General features: G+C 43.4%; 1 protein-coding gene across 1 annotated transcript; it reads left to right on the top strand.

The window, feature by feature from the left end:
• Phax (phosphorylated adaptor for RNA export) lies at nucleotides 1–18,576 on the top strand. Its single transcript, XM_021658802.2, has 5 exons — nucleotides 1–290; nucleotides 2,435–3,018; nucleotides 6,318–6,438; nucleotides 11,493–11,576; nucleotides 17,935–18,576. Exons 1-5 carry the CDS (start codon nucleotides 195–197, stop codon nucleotides 18,202–18,204), a joined length of 1,155 nt encoding a protein of 384 aa, XP_021514477.1. The 5' UTR covers nucleotides 1–194; the 3' UTR covers nucleotides 18,205–18,576.
• Nucleotides 18,577–18,612: the final 36 nt, after the last annotated feature.

Here is an 18,612-nt window from a genome sequence, read left to right as displayed (position 1 = left end):
GGTGAGAGGCGGGAGGTCAGAGCGGAACCCGGGAGCGCCTCCTCACCCCGCAGCGGCGAGTTTGGCTATGGTGACGCTCGCCCGGGCCTGCGGAGACGCCGCGGGCCCGCCCGCACGGGGGCGCCGGAGCACGGCCATTAGGCCTTCCCTCCGTCCGCCGGAAGCGCTCTCCTGAACCTGCGCGCCGCGGGAAGATGGCGCTGGAGGCTGGCGATATGGAAGAGGGGCAGCTTTCCGACTCGGATTCCGACATGACGGTCGTCCCCAGCGACAGGCCGCTGCAAATGGCGGTGAGCAAGAGGGCGCGCGGGAGACCCGGCGGGACGCCGGGGAGCGCGGCGGGGCGGGAGGGGCGCGGGAGGCCTTGGGACGTGGGGGGCCGGAGGCCGCGGGGCCCAGCCGAGCCTCACGGCATCCCGGAACGGGCGAGCATCCATCCCTCTCTGGCGGCTCCCACTTCTCCAAACTGACCCGCTCCTGCACAGATGCCCCGGGAGACGGACTTTTGCCCAAACGTGCGATGTGGTGGCCGGAGACCAGAAACTGCTTCTGGTGCTCGTTTTGCCCCTGGCTCATTGCCCCGGCTCGGGGCCGGGTCTTAGTGTTCCCCCACGAGCATAATCAGGCTTCACGTGCAGCATGGAGGCACCAGGCTTTGTTTGAGCTGCCCGTGGTTGTGGATGGCATCTGGGTATGTAACCCAAGCTGACCTGGCACTTGAGCCGTCGTCCTGCCTTTCATCCTCCAGAAGGGAGATCACAGGCGTGCGCCACCGTGACTCGAGGCTGCTTCCAAATGTTCTGAGACTTTTGTTGAGATTCCTGTTGCTCCCTTAGAAGGCTTTCCTGCCAGGCTACCTGCCCTTAAGCCTTGGCACCGGCACTATCTGAAAAACCATTTAACTGCCCTGTTTTGGTGTTCTGGTGGAACTGGCATGACACACGGCTGAGGGCTGTACTGTATGATGCAGACAAAATACTTAATGTACACTGTAAGGCCTGGCCAGTTAGCAGCAGTTATTGCTGGAGGAATTCAATAAATGCTTGATTTTGTGTTTTGTATAAAAAAACAAAGATTGAGGACAAGGTTACAGTTAGAAATAAATTCAGGTGCTCTGTTGCATAACATGATTAGTTAACGAGAGCATATATTTGCAAATAGTCGGCAAGAGGGATCGGAGTGTAGCTCGATTGGTAGAGTGCTTGCCTAGCATGCAGGAGGACCTGAGTTCAATCCCCAGTACCTATAAGCCAAGCGTAATGCACTCCCGTATCCCCTCCCCCAAGTAAAAGGATTTTGAATCTTCTTACCATAAAGAAATGTGTTTAAAGTGATGGACATGCTAACAGCCCCGTTTGAGCTTTATGAAATATGTACATAAGTTGAAACAGCATATTATACCGCATAAATTTGTATAGTTACTATGTTGCAATTATTTTTAAGTGGTTTTCTTCACATGTAGATGTCTTAGAGAATTAATACTAAGATCTTAGTTTTTCAGCCCCTTTAATTTTTTTTATTGCAATTTAATTGGTTGACAGGCTGTGAAATCTGAATTTTGAGGGTTTTGTTGTTGTTTGTTGGTTATTTTTGAGACAGGGTCTGTTTTTGTAGCCCAGGATCCTCCTGCCTCAGCCTCCTGAGCGCCAGTCACAGGTGTGTGTTACTGCACCTGCTGACACCCGCAGTTAAAAGTAAAATGTCTGGGAGTCTTTCCCCATAGGAGCTTATCATCAGATCTTCTCTTTTCTTTCTTTCTTTCTTTCCTTTGTTCTTCCTTCCTTTCTTCTTTCTTCTCTTTTTTTGCTGGGATAGGGTCTCACTGTGTATCCCTGGCAGAATCAAGAACTATGTAATTCTGAACTCAAATAGATCTGCCTGCCTCTGTTTCCCAGGAGTGCTGGCATTTAAAGCATGAATCATAAAGCCCTGCTACACCATCAGATCTTAAAGGAGTAGCCACAGAACCATATAAAGAAAGTTGATATGTCCAACTAGAAAATACATATTTTTGGAAAGAAAGGTAACTGTCTTAACTGCCAGTGACAGTTACTGTGTATGTCATTCTCATGCATGCTGATCTTTAAAGATGAGAAGTAAAGCCTTTGGTAAATTTTTAGAAGGAGATCTTTCAGAACCTTGTTAATTTAACAGGGACTAGATTGGTTTCAGCTGTCTTTGGAGCAGGATCATTTTGGATGCTCCAGCTGGATATCTACTACATTCGTTCTCCTGCCTCTTCTTACTGAGGTCTTGCTGTGGCAGCTCAGAGGGGCCTGACTCCACTGTGTGACCTGAGTTGTCCTGATGCTCCTGCCTCAGCCTCTTGATCACTAGTGCCACAGGCAATCACAGCACCTACATCGTTGCAAAAAATAGTCCATGGTAGGTGGAATTAATGTTTGGTGGAGCTGACTGTAATTTCTTCTTGCAGAAAGTACTGGGCGGGGGCAGCGTTGCATATGCACCGTCGACAAATTATCGGACTGTTAAACATGTGGATTCAAGTGAGGAGAGTCAGGATTCCGATGACGATGGCTCTCCTTGGAAACGGAAGCGACAGAAATGTCTTAATCCCCCTCCCAAACCCGAGCCCATCCCGTTTGGCCAGAGCGGTCAGAAAACAGCTCTCAATGGAGGAAAGAAGGTGAACAACATCTGGGGTGCTGTGCTACAGGAGCAGAATCAAGACGCAGTGGCCACTGAACTTGGCATCTTGGGAATGGATGGCACCATCGACAAAAGCAGGCAGTCTGAGACCTATAATTATTTGCTTGCTAAGAAACTCAGGAGGGAATCTCAAGAATATACAAAAGAATTAGACAAAGATCTAGATGAATATATGCACGGTGACAAAAAAACAGGGTCCAAGGAAGAGGAGAATGGGCAGGGTCATCTCAAGCGGAAACGGCCTGTCAAAGAGAGACTTGGTAACAGACTAGAAATGAACTATAAAGGCCGCTACGAGATCACAGAAGATGATTCTCAGGAGAAAGTAGCTGATGAAATTGCTTTCAGGTAAGCACTTGGTCACATCTCTGGTATGTACAGGAAATGAAATAGATGCTAAATATCTTCCTTGCTGAAGTTTTGGTTTGGTTTTTGAGACAGTGTTTCTCTGCAGTCCCAGCTGTCCTGGAGTTTCCTAGGCAAGGCTGGCCTGAAACTCTCAGAGAGTCACCTGCCTCCCTTCCAGAGCTGGGATTAAAGTGTGGACCACACCTGGCTGTGGGGTTTTGGTTTTGCCTTTTGTTTTGTTTTGTTTTTTTCAAGACAGGGTTTCTCTGTGTAGTCTTGGCTGTCCTGTACTTGCTTTGTAGACCAGGCTAGCCTTGAACTTACAAAGATCTGCCTGCCCCTGCCTCACTGAGTGCTGGGATTATAGGCTTGTGCCACTGTGCCCAGCTGGTTTTGCCTTTTTTTATTTTTCCTTTTCCTCAAAGGAATTAACCCAGTGTGTATTTGACTATATGAATGCATTTGTGTCTTTTCAAAAATAACTTTGAGCTGGAGGTGTAGCTCAATTGGTATAGTGCTTGCCTGACATGTACGACACCCTGAGTTCAATCCTTAACACCTCATAAACTGGGCACAGTGTTACATGCCTGTGATCCCAGCACTAAGGAGATGGAAGATCCGAAGTTCAAGATCATTCTCAGCTACATGGGGGTTCGATACCAGCCTGAGTTAGATGAGGTATTGCCTTAAAAGGAAAAAAAGATGGGGCTGGCAAGCTGGTTCAGTGGTAAAGTCACTTGTTGCCCGGCCTGGTATCAGTTAATCCTTGGTCTCACATGGTGGAAGTAGAGAACCGACTCCTGCAAGTTGTCTTCTGACCTCTACGTTTGTGCCATGACATAGCCACCCCCCACCCCCAAAAAAATGGATGTAACTTTTAAATGTTATATTCTAAGGTGAAAAATAAAATAGCTGATATGTTAATATGATAATCATTTATATTAACATGATAGTCATTCATTTTGTGGGGTGTTTTTTTCCCCACTGAGTCAAATTTATCTAGCTTTACAACCATTGCTTTTTCTTTTTTTCATCTGTTGCATTTAAAACCCTCTTTCCATCACCCAGCAAAATCTTTGTGTCTATGTACATATGTCAATTTACTGTTTGTATCCCTACTGTCCTTCCCAGACAAATATATTTTACTTGTTGTCCTTGAAAATTTGCCGTACAGATCAGCAATGCAGTATATGTTTTTTGTGCAAGTTCTTTTCTTTTTTCTAAGATTAGGGTTTCTCTGTGTGGCTCTGTAGACCAGGCTAGCTTTGAACTCAGTGATAGATTGACCTGCCTCTGCTTCCCGAGGGGATTGAAGGCATGCACCACTATGCCTGGCTAGTTTCTTCATTTTTAATATCAACATATTGTAGCAGGAACTAATTAGTACTTTTTTTTTCCTTTTTTATTTTGAGATGGTCTCACTTTGTACCTGGAGCTCACTGTGTAAATTGTTGTATTGTTGAAGGAACCACTGAGCTAAAACCAGTCTGAGGAAGTTACTGTGTAGATCAGACTGGCCTCATACTCAAAAGAGATCTGCTTAGTTCTGCTTCCCAAGCGCTGGAATTAAAGGTGTGAACCACTGACGCCTAGCTGCTTGTTTTCTTAAATTACTTAAGGAGTGTTGCTTTTTGTGTATTTGAGTATTTTGTTTTGAGAATGGTTTTCCATAGCCCATGCTGGCCTCAAATGTGCTGTGTAACCGTGGGTCTTGAACTCTCATCTTCCTGCCTCTGCCTCCTAAGGGCTGGGTTCACAGCCGTGCACCACCATACATGGAATATTTTATTGTATGTATATAGATTTGTGTATCTCCAGACAGGATGGATAGCCTACGTTTATTTATTATGAATAATGCTGTTAATTAATTTTTACTTGCAAATCCTTCATCTTACATTTTCATTTCTTTTGGGTAAAGAGAATTTTTTTGGTGGGTGCTAAATTGGCAATTCATATATTTTTCACAGGTTCAGATCTAATTAACTTTTCTTAGCTCCAAGTCACTATTCATATTTGGAAATGGGTATTGCTGTTAGGGAAACAAGTGTTTACTTTTCAGTTGACACCAGTACCAGTTTGTTTTGTTTATGGTTTTTCTCTCTAATAGTCAAGATGTTTGGGGCTAGAGAGATGATGAGAGCAATGGCTGTTCTTCCAGAGGATCCAGGTTTGATCCCAGTACTCACGTGGCACTCACGGTCATCTAAACTCCAATCATCCCAGACCATCCAACACCCTCTTTTGGGCTCTGTGGGCACTGCTTGCACCTGGTGCACACAAATATATGCAGGCAGAACACTTGTACACATAAAACAAAGAGAAAACCTTTTTCTGTTGTTTTTGTTTTAAAGTGAATTTCTGGCCAGGTGTGGTCGTACACTTTTTGTTGCTCTGTTATTTTATTTTTCGAGACAGGGTTTCTCTGTGTAGCCTTGGCTGTCCTGGTCTTGATTTGTACACCAGGTGGGCCTTGAACTCAGAGAACAACCAGCCTCTGCTGGCATTGAAGATGTGTGCCACCAATGACTGGCAATAAAATGTAAAAAGTGTCAAAATCAGGTGTGGGCTTCAGGTACAGTTACAGGTGACCTGTCCTTCTGGACATCAAACATGAGGCATACGTGCAGGCAGTGCACTTACACATATAAAAACCGTTAAATAGAAATTTGTATTTTAAAAAAAGTAGCACTACAAACCAAAGACTTCTTGGAGATCGGGAACTTAATCCCAGTATTTCGTGCCCTCTGCAAGGCTGCTGACTTGTGAGTGTTGGACCTGAAGCTAAGCCCTTGGTCGCTCTCTCCCAGTCCAATGCTTTCCTGCAGTACTGCTTTGCCTCCTGTGAGGAGAGTCCAAGGTAACTAGGTTTCATTGGAAACCAAAAGCCTTCTGCACTGTGTACCTTCCTGTCTGGGGACCGTGGCTCTCTCTGATCTAGTTAGAAGAGTTAAGCTTATTTAAAGCACAACTGAAGGCACACTGTATTTGCTGTTTGTGGAGAAGTGCACTAGTTTATCATCTTTACATTAGAGGTGGATTCATTCACCTTGGCTTTGAGTGCTCATTTATTTTGAGAGTTGCCATAGTCCAGCAAGGCAAATGAAAAGCTTTCGTGTAAGAGCTAACGTGAAACTTGAGGTTAATGTCCTTTTCTGTGACTAAAGGTGAGGTGGTCTCCATGTCACAGCTCGTGGATGAGGATTTAGGGGAGCAGATGTTATCAGTAAAATTTGGGTTCTAGTTGAGAACTACAGTGGTGATTAAAGTAGATTTCAACAAGTAGTGCTTTGTGTTCTCAGGTTACAGGAACCTAAGAAAGACCTGATAGCCCGAGTGGTGAGGATAATTGGGAACAAAAAGGCCATTGAACTTCTGATGGAAACTGCTGAAGTTGAACAAAATGGTGGACTTTTTATAATGGTAAGGCCACTTTACTGTTTCTGCTTTTATGTTATCATCAGACTCTTTTTTCTAAGCATAATGAACTTGCCTCTTTGTTGCACACACACACACACACACACACACTCACTCACACTCCCTTTTTGATGGCAGGATTCACAATGTATGCAGTGCCAGTTACCAGATATGGAATACCTCAGCCTCATCAGTGCTGATATTACAGTCATGTTGTCATGCCTCTTACAGGGACAGTTTTAAGACAGCTGTCTGGAAGAAATTGAAAGAGTTTGAAGGGTTTGGTTTTGGAATACAACTTCCTGTGATTTGGCTAAATTATTTGATTCCTTGTGTTCAGTCTCCTCGGATGGGGATGAAGTTGAATCCTGTGCTGTAAGGATTAGATGAGAGGATCCACATAAGGTATCAGCTTAATGCCTGGCATGGGCGCAAGGCCAGCTTGGCTTACAGAGTAAAACTCTGTCTGGAAAAGAAAACAGAACACTTGTGAAGTTCTAAAACCCAAATAGAGCTGGGTGGGATGGGATATGCCTGTAATCTCAGCATGTAGGAAGCGAAGACAAAAGATTGCTTGGAGTGGGGGTGATTCAGTGGCAGGGAATACTGGTTGATCGTCCCAGCCCCGACATGGCAGCTCACAACTATCTATAATCCAGCTCTAAGTGATCTGACACCCTCATACACATACATGCAGCCAAAAATGAATAGTAAAAAAAAAAAAAAAATTCTGGGGTTTCCACAACAGCCTCAAAAGTAAGTCAGCAAATCACCAATCGATGTGTAGTATACCCATGTGTATTAAAAGTTCAGGGATGGTAGATATGGGGGTGGGGGGAGCCCCTAGAGTAGGATGGCAGTAATGGGAGAAAAACTGTTCACTGTTTCCTTTCTGGCGAGACCAAAGGCAATAGCACTTAGAGAGTGGCTTTACAGATTTCACTGTGAAATAAGGGTGTACATGTAATTATCTTCCTTCTGACTTGCTGCTCTTAGTTTGTGTTGTGTTACTAGGTACAACACGGATAACATAGATAACATGCTATGGGAATAGACAGAAAATAAACCTACAGGATCGATAGTATTGGGGGCTACAGAGAGCCCAGTGGTTAAGGGCTCATAGTGTTCTTGAAAGGGCCTAAGTTTAATTCCCAGGACCCATGTTGGGTGGTGTCTTAATTAGGGATTCTAGTGCTGTGATGAAATACCATGACCAAGTTATGGGGAAGGAGTTTATTTGGCTTACACCTTCCATATTTCTGTTCATCACGGTAGGCGGTCAGGACAGGAACTCAGAACAGGGCAGGAATCTGGAGGCAGAAGCTGATGCAGAGGCCATGGAGGGTTGCTGCTTGTTTGTCTAGTTTGTTCCTCTTGGCTTTCTCAGCCTGGTTTTTGCTTTGTTTGTTTGTTTTGTTTGGGGTTTTGGTTTTCGACACAAAGTTTCTCTGTTTTAGCCCTGGCTGCTCTGTAATTCACTCTGTAGACCAGGCTGGCCTCGAACTCACGGAGATCCATTTACCTCTGCCTCCTCAGTGCTGGGATTAAAGGCATGCACCACCACCACTAGGGTTGAGCCTACTTTCTTATAGAAACCAGCCCAGGGATGGCACCACCTACAGTGGGCTCGGCCCTCTCTCCATTAGTGATCAGTGCCATAGAGCTGGATCTTGTAGGTGGTGCCCAGGGATGGCACCACCTATAGTGGGCTTGGCCCTCTCTCCATTAGTGATCAGTGCCATAGAGCTGGATCTTGTGGAGGCATTTCCTCAACTGAGACTCCTTCTCTGACTCCCAACTTTGTCCAGTTGGCATAAAACCAGCCAGTTCAGATGGCTCAGAGCCTCTCTTAACTCCAGTTCCACCAGGATTCTATGCCCCTGGCTTTGAGTACTAGCATTCAACGCTATCACAGATAAAACTTAAAATTATGAAAAAGAATTGATAACAGTGGCTGAAGAAACAGCCTGTAATCTTAAATTTTAGAAATCAGCAAAACAAGATAAAATTAGTCACATAAGATATATTTTCATTTACTCGACCATGAAGCTAAAGGTTTAGTAGCAATGGGATTTTTAAAAAAAGAAAACTGTATATTATAGTGAGTTAATACTGGTCTACTAAATACTTTTGATATGTCCCCTTTGAATAATTATTGAGTGCCTGCTTTGTACTGAAAACTGTTAAAGTTGGAAAACAAGAAAAATTCAAGTTTGTTTCAGTAATTATATGGCCAGGCATGGTGACACATGCCTGTGATCCCAGCACTTGAGACAGGAGGATCACTGAGCTGGCCTACCTAGTAAGTTTCGGACTCAGCAGCCTACATAGCGAGGCCCTGACTCAAAGAAAACAAGCACAAAGAATATATAATGGCCTCTGAGGTGGCCTAGTGGGTAAAGGCACTTGCTGCCAAGCCTGGTCATCTGAGTTCCAATCATAGATCCATTCTCCACTCGAGGTAGAGTCATGAATCAGCCAACCAACTTCTACAGGCTGTCCACTGACCTTCATATCCATGTGGCGTGCACTCCTCTCTTGAAAAGCAATATTTTGTTGGTTAAAAAAAATAAATATAATTCCAGGTATATTAGAAAGTTATACATTTTAAGAAAAGAAATAGATCAAATTAAGATATAAAGAAGAGGGCAAAAAGCTGGGCACAGTGGCACAAACCTGTAGTCCCAGCACTTAGGGAGGCAGAGGCAAGTGGATCTCAGAGTTTAAAACTAGCCTGGTCTACAGAGTGAGTCCAGGACAGCTAGGGATACACAGAGAAACCCTGTCTCCGGAAAAAAGAAAGAAAGAAAGAGAACAGAAACTATAAATATGTGGTCTGGGCAAAGATCTTAACATGCTTAAAAGGCAAAGCATGTATCTGTGTGTGTGTGTTTGTGGAAGAAGTGACAGGTACATGTTAGGGCCAGAAATTCTTAAAGTGAGCAGGAATTTGCCTTGGGTATAATTTGTTTTTTTGAGATAAGCCTCACTATGTATCCTTGGCTGCCCTGGAACTCACTGTGTAAATCAGGTGACCTCAAACTCACAGAGATCCATTCACCTGCCTGTTGCCTCTGCCTCTGAGTATTGGGATCAAAGGTGTGCATCACACCTGGCTCAAAACTAAAACTTAATGCAAGAAAATGGACTAAGTAGAAAATGGACTTGAAAATTGGCATGTTCAGTTAATCTCTTCCTGGTGTACGATAGGAACAAGGGGGTCTTTGTGGCTGGAATAGAATTAATGAGAGAATAGGATTTAAGATGTGTTAGTTACTTCTCTATTGCTGTGCTAAAACATCATAACCAAGGCAACCTGTAAAAGAAAGTATTTACAGAAGGTTGGGGGCTGTGAGTATTGGACAGGCAGGATGGCACTGGAGCAGTAGCTAAGAGCTTACACCTGAAGACACAGCCGTAAGGCAGAGAGAGAAACACTGGGAGTGACTGAGTCTTTGAAACCTCAAAGCCTGCCCCCAGTGACACAGCTCCTCCAACAGGGCCATGCCTCCTGATCCTTCCCAAACAGTTCCACTAACTGGCACCAGGTATTCAAACATGAGCCTATGGGGTCATTCTCATTCAATCACTACATAAGATTTGAGAAGAGATGTGGGCAGCCTCTAATGAGGAATAATTTGTTTCTCTGATTTGACTTTTTTTTTTTTTTAATTTTTATTTTATGTACATTGGTGTTTTGACTACATGTGTCATCTGTTGGGTGTTCGATCCCTGGAACAGGAGTTGCAGACAATTGTGAGCTGCCATGTGGGTGCTGGGAATTGAACCCAGGTCCTCTGGAAGGGCAGACAGTTCTTTTGCCCATGAGCCATCTCTCCAGCCCCAGATTTGACTTTTTACTTTAAATGAAATAGTTCTTGGTGGGCTTTATTTAGGTCCATTCTAGCTGCAGGAGTTAAGAATACCCTGAATCAGAGTTTCAACTCTTGTTCTGTGAACTAGCATCCTTTACAAGATCTTTTTTACATAGTACCATCTGTCTTACATTTTTGTTCTTTATTTTCTGGTGGTTAGCTGCCCCCCCCCCATGGGTAGTATGAGGGTAAATTCAAGAGGACTGTGGCATGCCTTAAGAAAAGAAATATGTTCAGTAAGCTTCGTTTAACAATAATTATAGTGCTTTTGGCCATTAGTCCAGAATCTGTGTATGTGCATGCATTTTGTGTGTGTGGTTAGTTGGTTCTTTGTTGTCACTGTGATGCTGGTGACTAAACTCACTTTTACACTAAATATCCCCTCTTCCATTGAGCCTGAAGTATAGCTCTCATTTTAACATTTTCCTAGATGACTTTTTAATAGCTGCAGGACAGTTACTAAATATCCCATTTTATCTTTTTGGATTGAGATAGTATTAATGTTGATTATGTTTTTTGTGTGCATTTTACCTTGTTTGTTTTACTTTATTTATTTTTTCGAGGCAGGATTTCTTTGTGTAACCCTGGCTGTCCTGGAACTCACTCTGTAGACCGGGCTAGCCTCAAACTCAGAGATTTGCCTGCTTCTGCCTCCTAAATGCTGGAATTAAAGGCCTGTGCTACCATACCTGCCTCACTTTAACAGTCAGAATCACGGGGTACAGAGAGAACTCAGCAGTCCTCTTTCACAGGACCTGAATTTGGGTCCCAGCACCCACATGGCAGCTCATAACTGAGTCCCAGAGAAGTTGACACCTTTGTTTTCTGTAGGCACTGCATGCACATGGTACCAATACTTACAGGTAGACAGAGCACTCATACACATAAAATAACATCTTAAAGAGAGTCAGAATCAGATCTGGGTTGCAAATTTCACACTGGCTGTCTCTATAAGGGCACCTCTGTTCAAATATGCCTAGTTCGTTCATGGAGCCTGTGGTATGGCATTGTTGCTCAGTGACTGAGAGCTTTCCTAGCATGGCGAAGGCCCTGCTTCTGTCTCAGCACTGTTAAGTAAGTAGTCAGTCTTCACATGTGAAGTTGTCAAAGAATAAGTTTGAAATATTCTCAAAAAATTACCTATGTAGTGTCTATGTAGTTTAATTTTTTCATTCCTTTTTGTAGAACGGTAGTAGAAGAAGAACACCCGGCGGGGTTTTTCTGAATCTCCTGAAAAACACTCCCAGCATCAGTGAAGAACAAATTAAGGTAATGACAACGACTGTGTCCTTGGCTGTATGGTGCATCAGAAAGCCAGACTTAGGGCCCACACTTGTAATCCCACCTCTCAGAAGATGGCTACATGTTCCAGGAAAAATTCCATTTCAGAGATAAGGAGAGCCCAGCATTGTAGTGCAGACTACAATCCTAGCGGGGCAGGTGGATCTCTGTGATTTTGAGGCCAGCAGAGTATGTGAGATCCTGTCTCAAACAGGAGAAAAAGATGCATAGTACTTTTTGGTTTTCTACCCAGGCTCATTTTCTATCTCTGTAACCATAGGTGCTTTATTAAATGGATTGATACTGCCTTTCATCAGTAAGTAAAACCTATGTATTTTGTTAAGTTTTTATCTCTATGAGACCCAAGATCAGCACTTTTTACATTTTGTAATAGTTTCTCTTGATTAATGAGCATTTTAAACACAGTAAATGGAAATATAAATGAGTATATATTTTCCCCTTAGATTCATCATTGGTTAATACTACGACACCCTTAGTTTACCTTTGTTTCTGTTTTATTTGGAAATAAGTAGCACACAGCGTGATGTTCAGCTCTACTTATCTCAACAAACAACTTTTTTGTTGCACTTACTTATATTTTCTAATACATTTTTTATTTGAGAATTCTATATATGTATACAATGTATTTTGGCCATATTTCTCATGCATCTCCTCCCAGATCACTCATAACATGTCCTAGCCCTGTGCCCTCTTCTGTTTTTTAGTAACCCACTTGGTCTAGTTAGCACTGCCTGTGGGCTGTCTACTGTGGCATGGGCAACCTACCAGAGCCACAATCCAAGGAGAAAAATCACTCCACCAGAAGTCACCCATTGCCAGTATCTCTTGAGCTAGGGGTTTTTGCTTTAGATTTTCTTTTATATGTCTGAGTGTTTTGCCTGCGTCAACATGTGTCTGTGGAAGCCAGAAGAGGACATCAGAAACCCTGAAGCCACCATGTGGGTGCTGGGAACCAAATTCAGGTCTTCTACAAGAGCCACTGAGCCGTCTCCCCAACTAGTTTGTTTTGTTTTCGAGAAGAGGTCTTACTATATAGCCCTGGTTAGCCTAGATCTCACAGAGATCCGTCTACCTCTGCTTTCTGAGTGCTGGGATTAAAGACCAGGCAAAACCATGTCCATCCTCAGCCAGGGGTTTGAGTGAGGCCTTTTCCCTGTCCATGCTGCAGTTTTGACTGGCTCAAGTCTGTTAATGTTCTTCAACAAGCATCTTATAGAGAAAACTGGACAGTGTTGATTTTTCACAACTCAAACTTGAGATTTTTTTTTCCTTTTTTATTACACTTGTGTCTGTTTGGACATTTGTGCATGGTGCCAGGGTTCAATTGCAGTATAGAGATCAGAGGCGTTAATTACCTTCTTCTACCATGTGAGCTGCAGGGATAGACTTGGGTCATTGGACTTGGCAGCAAGTATCTTTACCTGCTGAGCTTCTCTGTTCCTGTTTTTTCTCTTTCGAGGCAACAGTCTCACTATGCAGTCCAGGTTGGTAATTACAGTCCTGACTTAGCCACCTGAGTGCTGGGATTAAAAAAGGGCTGTAATTACAGATACCTGCTGCTACACACAGCTTATGGTGCTCTTTCATTTGATAAATAGAGAACGTGATTTACTGTTAGCATTTGTGGGCACATTTTAAAATTAGCTTCTCCCATGGGAACCACAGCTGTTGTCCTGGAGCAGCTCTGCATTTTCTTTATCATGTCAGTGAGCAATATGGATTAGGACTGAGGATGCAGCCTGCTTGGTAGCCTTCTTGACTGTCGTGCACAGAAGCCTTGGGTTCAAACCTCAGCACCACATAAACTGAGTGTGATGGCATACAACCATAATGCCAGCCCTTGGGAATAGGTAGAGACAGGAAGATCAGAAATTCATGGTCATCTTTGGCTCTATAGCAAGCACCAGGCCAGCCTAGATACCCTCCCAAAGTGGGGTGGGGCTTGTGTGTAACTGTGCTACCTAGTTAAAACTATTAGCAGTGCTACAGAGATGGCTCAGCAGTTAAGGGCACTGGCTGTTCTTGCAGAGGCCCTGGGTTCAATTCCCAGCATCCACATGGTGACTCAGAACTGTCTGTAACTAATTTCAGGCGCTCTAATGCCCTTTTCTGATCTCTGTAGTCACCAGTTGTACATGTGTACATGTACACAGATGCAGCATTTACTCATAAACCTAATATTTTAAAATCTTAAGTAGTTGTACAAAGGCTATTAATATTTACTATTAATAGCATATAATTATTACACTGGTTATTACCTAACCTGCTATAATAGAAATAAAAGACATAGACATCTGATAGATTTTAATAGCCTTAGGCCACTGGGGCTGGACAGATACGAACTCCCTAAGCTACCTTGTCTCCCAGCCTGATATCCCATGCCACATGCTTTTATTATTCCTGTCTGGGCTACTTCCCACCCAAAATTTCCATAAATACTCCCACCTGTTTTCCATCTGGGCCAGTCCTCAGAGCAAGCTCCTCCTGGCTTTGAATGAACGTACCATTAATTCTGTTTTTAAATACTGATACCGGATAGATGCCATTTACCTTGAACTGGTGCCTCCTATGAACATAGTTTGCATGTGCTTGATGATGGACTTCCTCTCCCCACTTAAAAATTCTGACTTGGGCTAGAGAGTTGGCTCAGTGGTTAAGAGCACATGTTATTGTCGTAAAAGGACCCAAGTTCATTTCCCAGGACACACATGGAGGCTTACCACCTCCTCAAGCACCAGGGAGTGTGGTCCACAGACACACATGAAGGCAGAACACATACACATAAAATAATGAAAATAAATCTAAATAAATAATAAAAATCCTGGCTCTTCAGTTGTAGCAGTGTAAGGTATTTTTGGTGGTGTGTGTGTGTGTGTGTGTGTGTGTGTGTGTTGAAACTGTTACTGAGATTTCCACAGGAATCATCCTTTTATTACATATCTGAGTCTAGTTTCCTCTTGCTTTTTTCCTCATGGGAATAGACAGATATTTTGAAGAACACAATTTGTAAGGATGTGTGTTTCCTTGGTGGCTCAGCTGTTGAGCAGTGTTTTTCCCCCTACAGTGTAATTCTTCTCAAAAGCCTGTAGGTAAAAGATCCATCTTCCTGAGTGCACAACAGATAGCAGGATATTTTCAGAAACTAGATTGATGTGGTGAAAATGATTATCTGATTTAGCAGTTAATAGTGACCATGGGTATGTGACTTGATCTCATGCAGGCACAGTTTTCTCATCTCTAAAGCAGGGACTGTAGAGCTGGAGAGGTACCTCAGTTGGTAAAGTGTCTGCCACAAAAGCATGAGGGCCTCAGTTCATATCCCCAGCATCCACTTAAAAAGGCTTGCTGTTGGGTTTGGTGCTGCACAGCTTAATCCCAGTACTTGGGAGAGGCAGACATGTCTTTGGAGTTTGAGGCCAGCCAGGACCACATAAAGACACTCTGGCTCGGTGCTGGAGAGATGGCTCAATGGTTACGAGCACTGGTGGTTCTTCCAAAGGATGGAGGTTCATATTCCAGCACCACAAGGCAGCTCACAACTGTCTGGGATTCCAGTTACAGGGGATCTGACACCCTCACCCAGACATACGTGCAGGCAGACCGTTAGTGTACATAAAATAACTAATAAATTACTTAAGGGGGAGGTGATTTTTAAAAAAAAGAGACGGTCAAAGAAAGAAAGAAAGAGAGAGAGAAAGAAAGAGAGAGAGAGAGAAAGGAAAGAAAGAAAGAAAGAAAGAAAGAAAGAAAGAAAGAAAGAAAGAACACCCGAAAACAAAAAATGCCAGTTGCAGCGGGGCACACCTGTAACACCTGTAAACTCAATGCTGGAGGCTCAGGTGAGAAAAAGACACAGGTTAATCCCTTGGAGCTCATTAGCTGGCCACCAGCCCAGTCACAGCCTTCTGAATGAGAGTTTAATGAGAGACCCTGTCTCCAAAAAATAGAGGGATCAGGAAATACATCTAATGTCCATTATCTGACCTCCAGACTTGTGCACACATCCACAGGCACATGACCTTGTTTGTACATGGTAAGGTGGGGACTTGCACAGTTCTGGCTGTTTAGTGGTGGAATGGGAAACTGTTGTGAGGGGTTAATTAGCACAATATGGGGCGGAGAAGCACTTGCTGTCTGTTCTCTTTTCTCTGCAGTTAAGTCTAGTCTTAAACTAAGAACCCTCTTATCTCCACCTCCTGAATGCTGGGGTTACAGGTGTGAATAGCATCATGTCTGGCCTAAGAGCTAGTTTAAGTAGCCTTGCACAAGTGATTTCTAAATGACCAGCATTTAGATACTGCTGTGTGAACTCCACAGAGTGTGAGGGGTGGTTTTTCCTGTACACACATAAAAAGTAGAGGAACTGAGTTGCCTGAAGCCACTCAGAACCCTCCGACTCTAAAACTGGTGATTTCACCATACCCCATCTTTGAATTTTCAGAAACTTTTAATACTAGAAAAACATACCGGCAGGGCCGCTAGAGAGAGAGCAGTGAGCACCTGCTGGTTCCCAGCATCCACGTGTAGCTTCCTGTCATGTGTTATTCTGGATCCAGGGAATTCGACCTCCTCTGTGTGGAGATCACATGACAGGTAACAGGAAGAGTTTCTTTCCATCCTGGAAAGAATGGTCCTTGGAGCCGGTGGTTGACCGTGGGTCATCAGGATTGGTGCGCACACCCCCTTGCCCGCTGAGCTAGCTCACCAGCCTGGTGGCTTTCTGTCTACTTCCCTTCTTTCATCCCTTTCTTTTTCTTTCTCTTTCTCTTTTTTTTTTTTTTCAGGGGAGGGGATTGATTATTGATTGTTCTTCTTTGGGAGACCTTATAGTTGTAGAAAATATAAAGGAGACAGCAGCAGGCAGATTTGAGGCCACTAGGACTGCAGAGTAATAACCTGTCTCAGAGAGGAATGAGTGTGCACGTGTGTGTTTGGGGAAAATGAAAGGGTAATAGTTTGGTGAGTTTTGTTTTTGAGATAGGGTCTCACCGTGCAACCCTGGCTTGCCTCAGACGAACAGAGATGTACCTACCTCTGTTCCTGAGCGCTGGAATCAAAGGTGTGCACCGCCATGCCCCACCTCCAGTTCCCTTTTAAATAAGACTTACAGTGCCTGGTGGGAAAGGAACTTCATAACCGTTAGCACATTTCCAAACATCATTAGTAAGAGTGTTTTAAGATCAAGATACTTAATAAAGTGTGTCTACATAAAGGAAAAATGCAGCTTTCCTCTTGAAACCAGGATGTGGTGGCACACACCTGTAATCCCAGCACTTGGGAGGCAGAGGCAGGAGGATCTTCACAGTGTGAGGCTCCTGTGGTCTACATAGTTCAGGCTAGTCCTGGCAGTAGAATGAGACTGTCTCATAACAGTATATACTGATTCATACTGGTTTTGCTACCCACAGTACATTTTTGGTTGTCACTGTTTGGGATGAGGTAGCTATAAACTACAAGTCGCGGGTCTGGAATTTCAGTAGTACCAGTAGTAAGCACTGTGTTCCTCAATATCTATTTTTATTTTGTGTGTGTGTGTGTGTGTGTGTGTGTGTGTGTGTGTGTGTTTGCCTACATGTCTGTTCAGAGCATGTGTGTGCAGAGCTCTTAGGAGCCAGAGGAGAGTGTTGGATTCCCTGAAACTGGAGTTAACAGTGTTACATTACATGTTGGTGCTGGAAACTGAACCCAAGTCCTCTAGAAAAGTAGCAAGTGCTCTTAACTGCCATCTTTCCAGCCCCTACAATAATATTTTTAAGAGATGGATTGTTGTTGCATTCCACAAGTGCCATGTTCTTACGCACACAGGTCACTTTGTTTAATTTCTTAGCACAGGCAGCCAGCCATATATAGTTACAACATTTCAAAGTTAGTACATCTTTACTCTCTTATTGTTGTGGGTTTTGTGTGATCGATTATAGTTAATTTAAAGTAAAGATTTCCTTGTAGCAAACGGATATGTGGTATGAGTTGCAGTTTTGAATATAGCAGTGTCGTGAGCTCACTAGTTGTTTCGTGTGTGTGTGTGTGTGTGTGTGTGTGTGTGTGTGTGTGAAATAGATAACTATAAAGGGCCTGCCATATATATAATATATATTATATATATGTATATTATATATATAATTTTTTTTTTCCGAGACAGGATTTCTCTGTATAGCCCTGGCTGTCCTAGACTCACTTTGTAGACCAGGCTGGCCTCAAATTCAGAGATTCGCCTGCCTCTGCCTCCCAAAGTGCTGGGATCATAGGCGTCCGCCACAGTGTGTGGCATGGGGTGTTTTTTTGTTTGTTTGTTTGTTATTTTTAACCAAAGTTCTTTTTATTTCAGGACATTTTCTACATTGAAAATCAAAAGGAATATGAAAATAAAAAAGCTGCTAGAAAAAGAAGAACACAACTATTGGGGAAAAAAATGAAACAAGCTATTAAAAGTCTAAATTTCCAAGAGGAGGATGATACATCACGAGAAACTTTTGCAAGTGACACTAATGAGGCCCTGGCCTCCCTTGATGAAGCCCAGGAAGGACCAGGCGAAACCAAACTGGATGCTGAGGAAGCCATTGAGGTTGACCATCCTCAGGATTTAGACCTCTTTTAAGCACCTTTTGGACCTTTTGAAGAATAAACTTTTGTTTAAAAAAAGAAAAAGTTAACATTTCTACTGAGATTGCTTTACTGTGCACTGAATCTGGAGAAGGAAAGCTGTTTTTGTTTCTTCTTTGAAGTAAAAAAATACATGTTGGCAGTCATGCCATGGACGGCAGTGTTTAAAGATGTCTGTGCCTGAGGGGTGTATAGCACGGGTTTAATTTCTCATTCTGCATGTGCTGTTAGCCTAGTTCTAGCTGTGATCACTGTCCAGCTCACTGTTTCATGCCATTAAGATGCTTTTGTTTTCTGATTCATCTTTGTGGTGAACTATGCTTTGGTTTTAACACATTCCATTAAAGTGTCCTGCAATATGTATAAATTGTCCAGCTGGTACTTTGAGTGGTCCCTGTAGGGT

The sequence above is a fragment of the Meriones unguiculatus genome, chromosome 2 (assembly GCF_030254825.1).
Source record: "Meriones unguiculatus strain TT.TT164.6M chromosome 2, Bangor_MerUng_6.1, whole genome shotgun sequence".
NCBI lineage: Eukaryota > Metazoa > Chordata > Mammalia > Rodentia > Muridae > Meriones > Meriones unguiculatus.
Note: the sequence above shows the minus strand (reverse complement) of the source record. Positions and strands in the feature narration are given on the sequence as shown.

Excerpts from the sequence above, each read along its gene's own strand:
- Phax (XM_021658802.2), top strand. The coding sequence starts at position 195 with ATGGCGCTGGAGGCTGGCGATATGGAAGAGGGGCAGCTTTCCGACTCG. Across the intron at positions 291-2,434 it reads ACAGGCCGCTGCAAATGGCG|AAAGTACTGGGCGGGGGCAG; the intron begins GTGAGCAAGAGG and ends TTCTTCTTGCAG. Across the intron at positions 3,019-6,317 it reads GCTGATGAAATTGCTTTCAG|GTTACAGGAACCTAAGAAAG; the intron begins GTAAGCACTTGG and ends TTGTGTTCTCAG.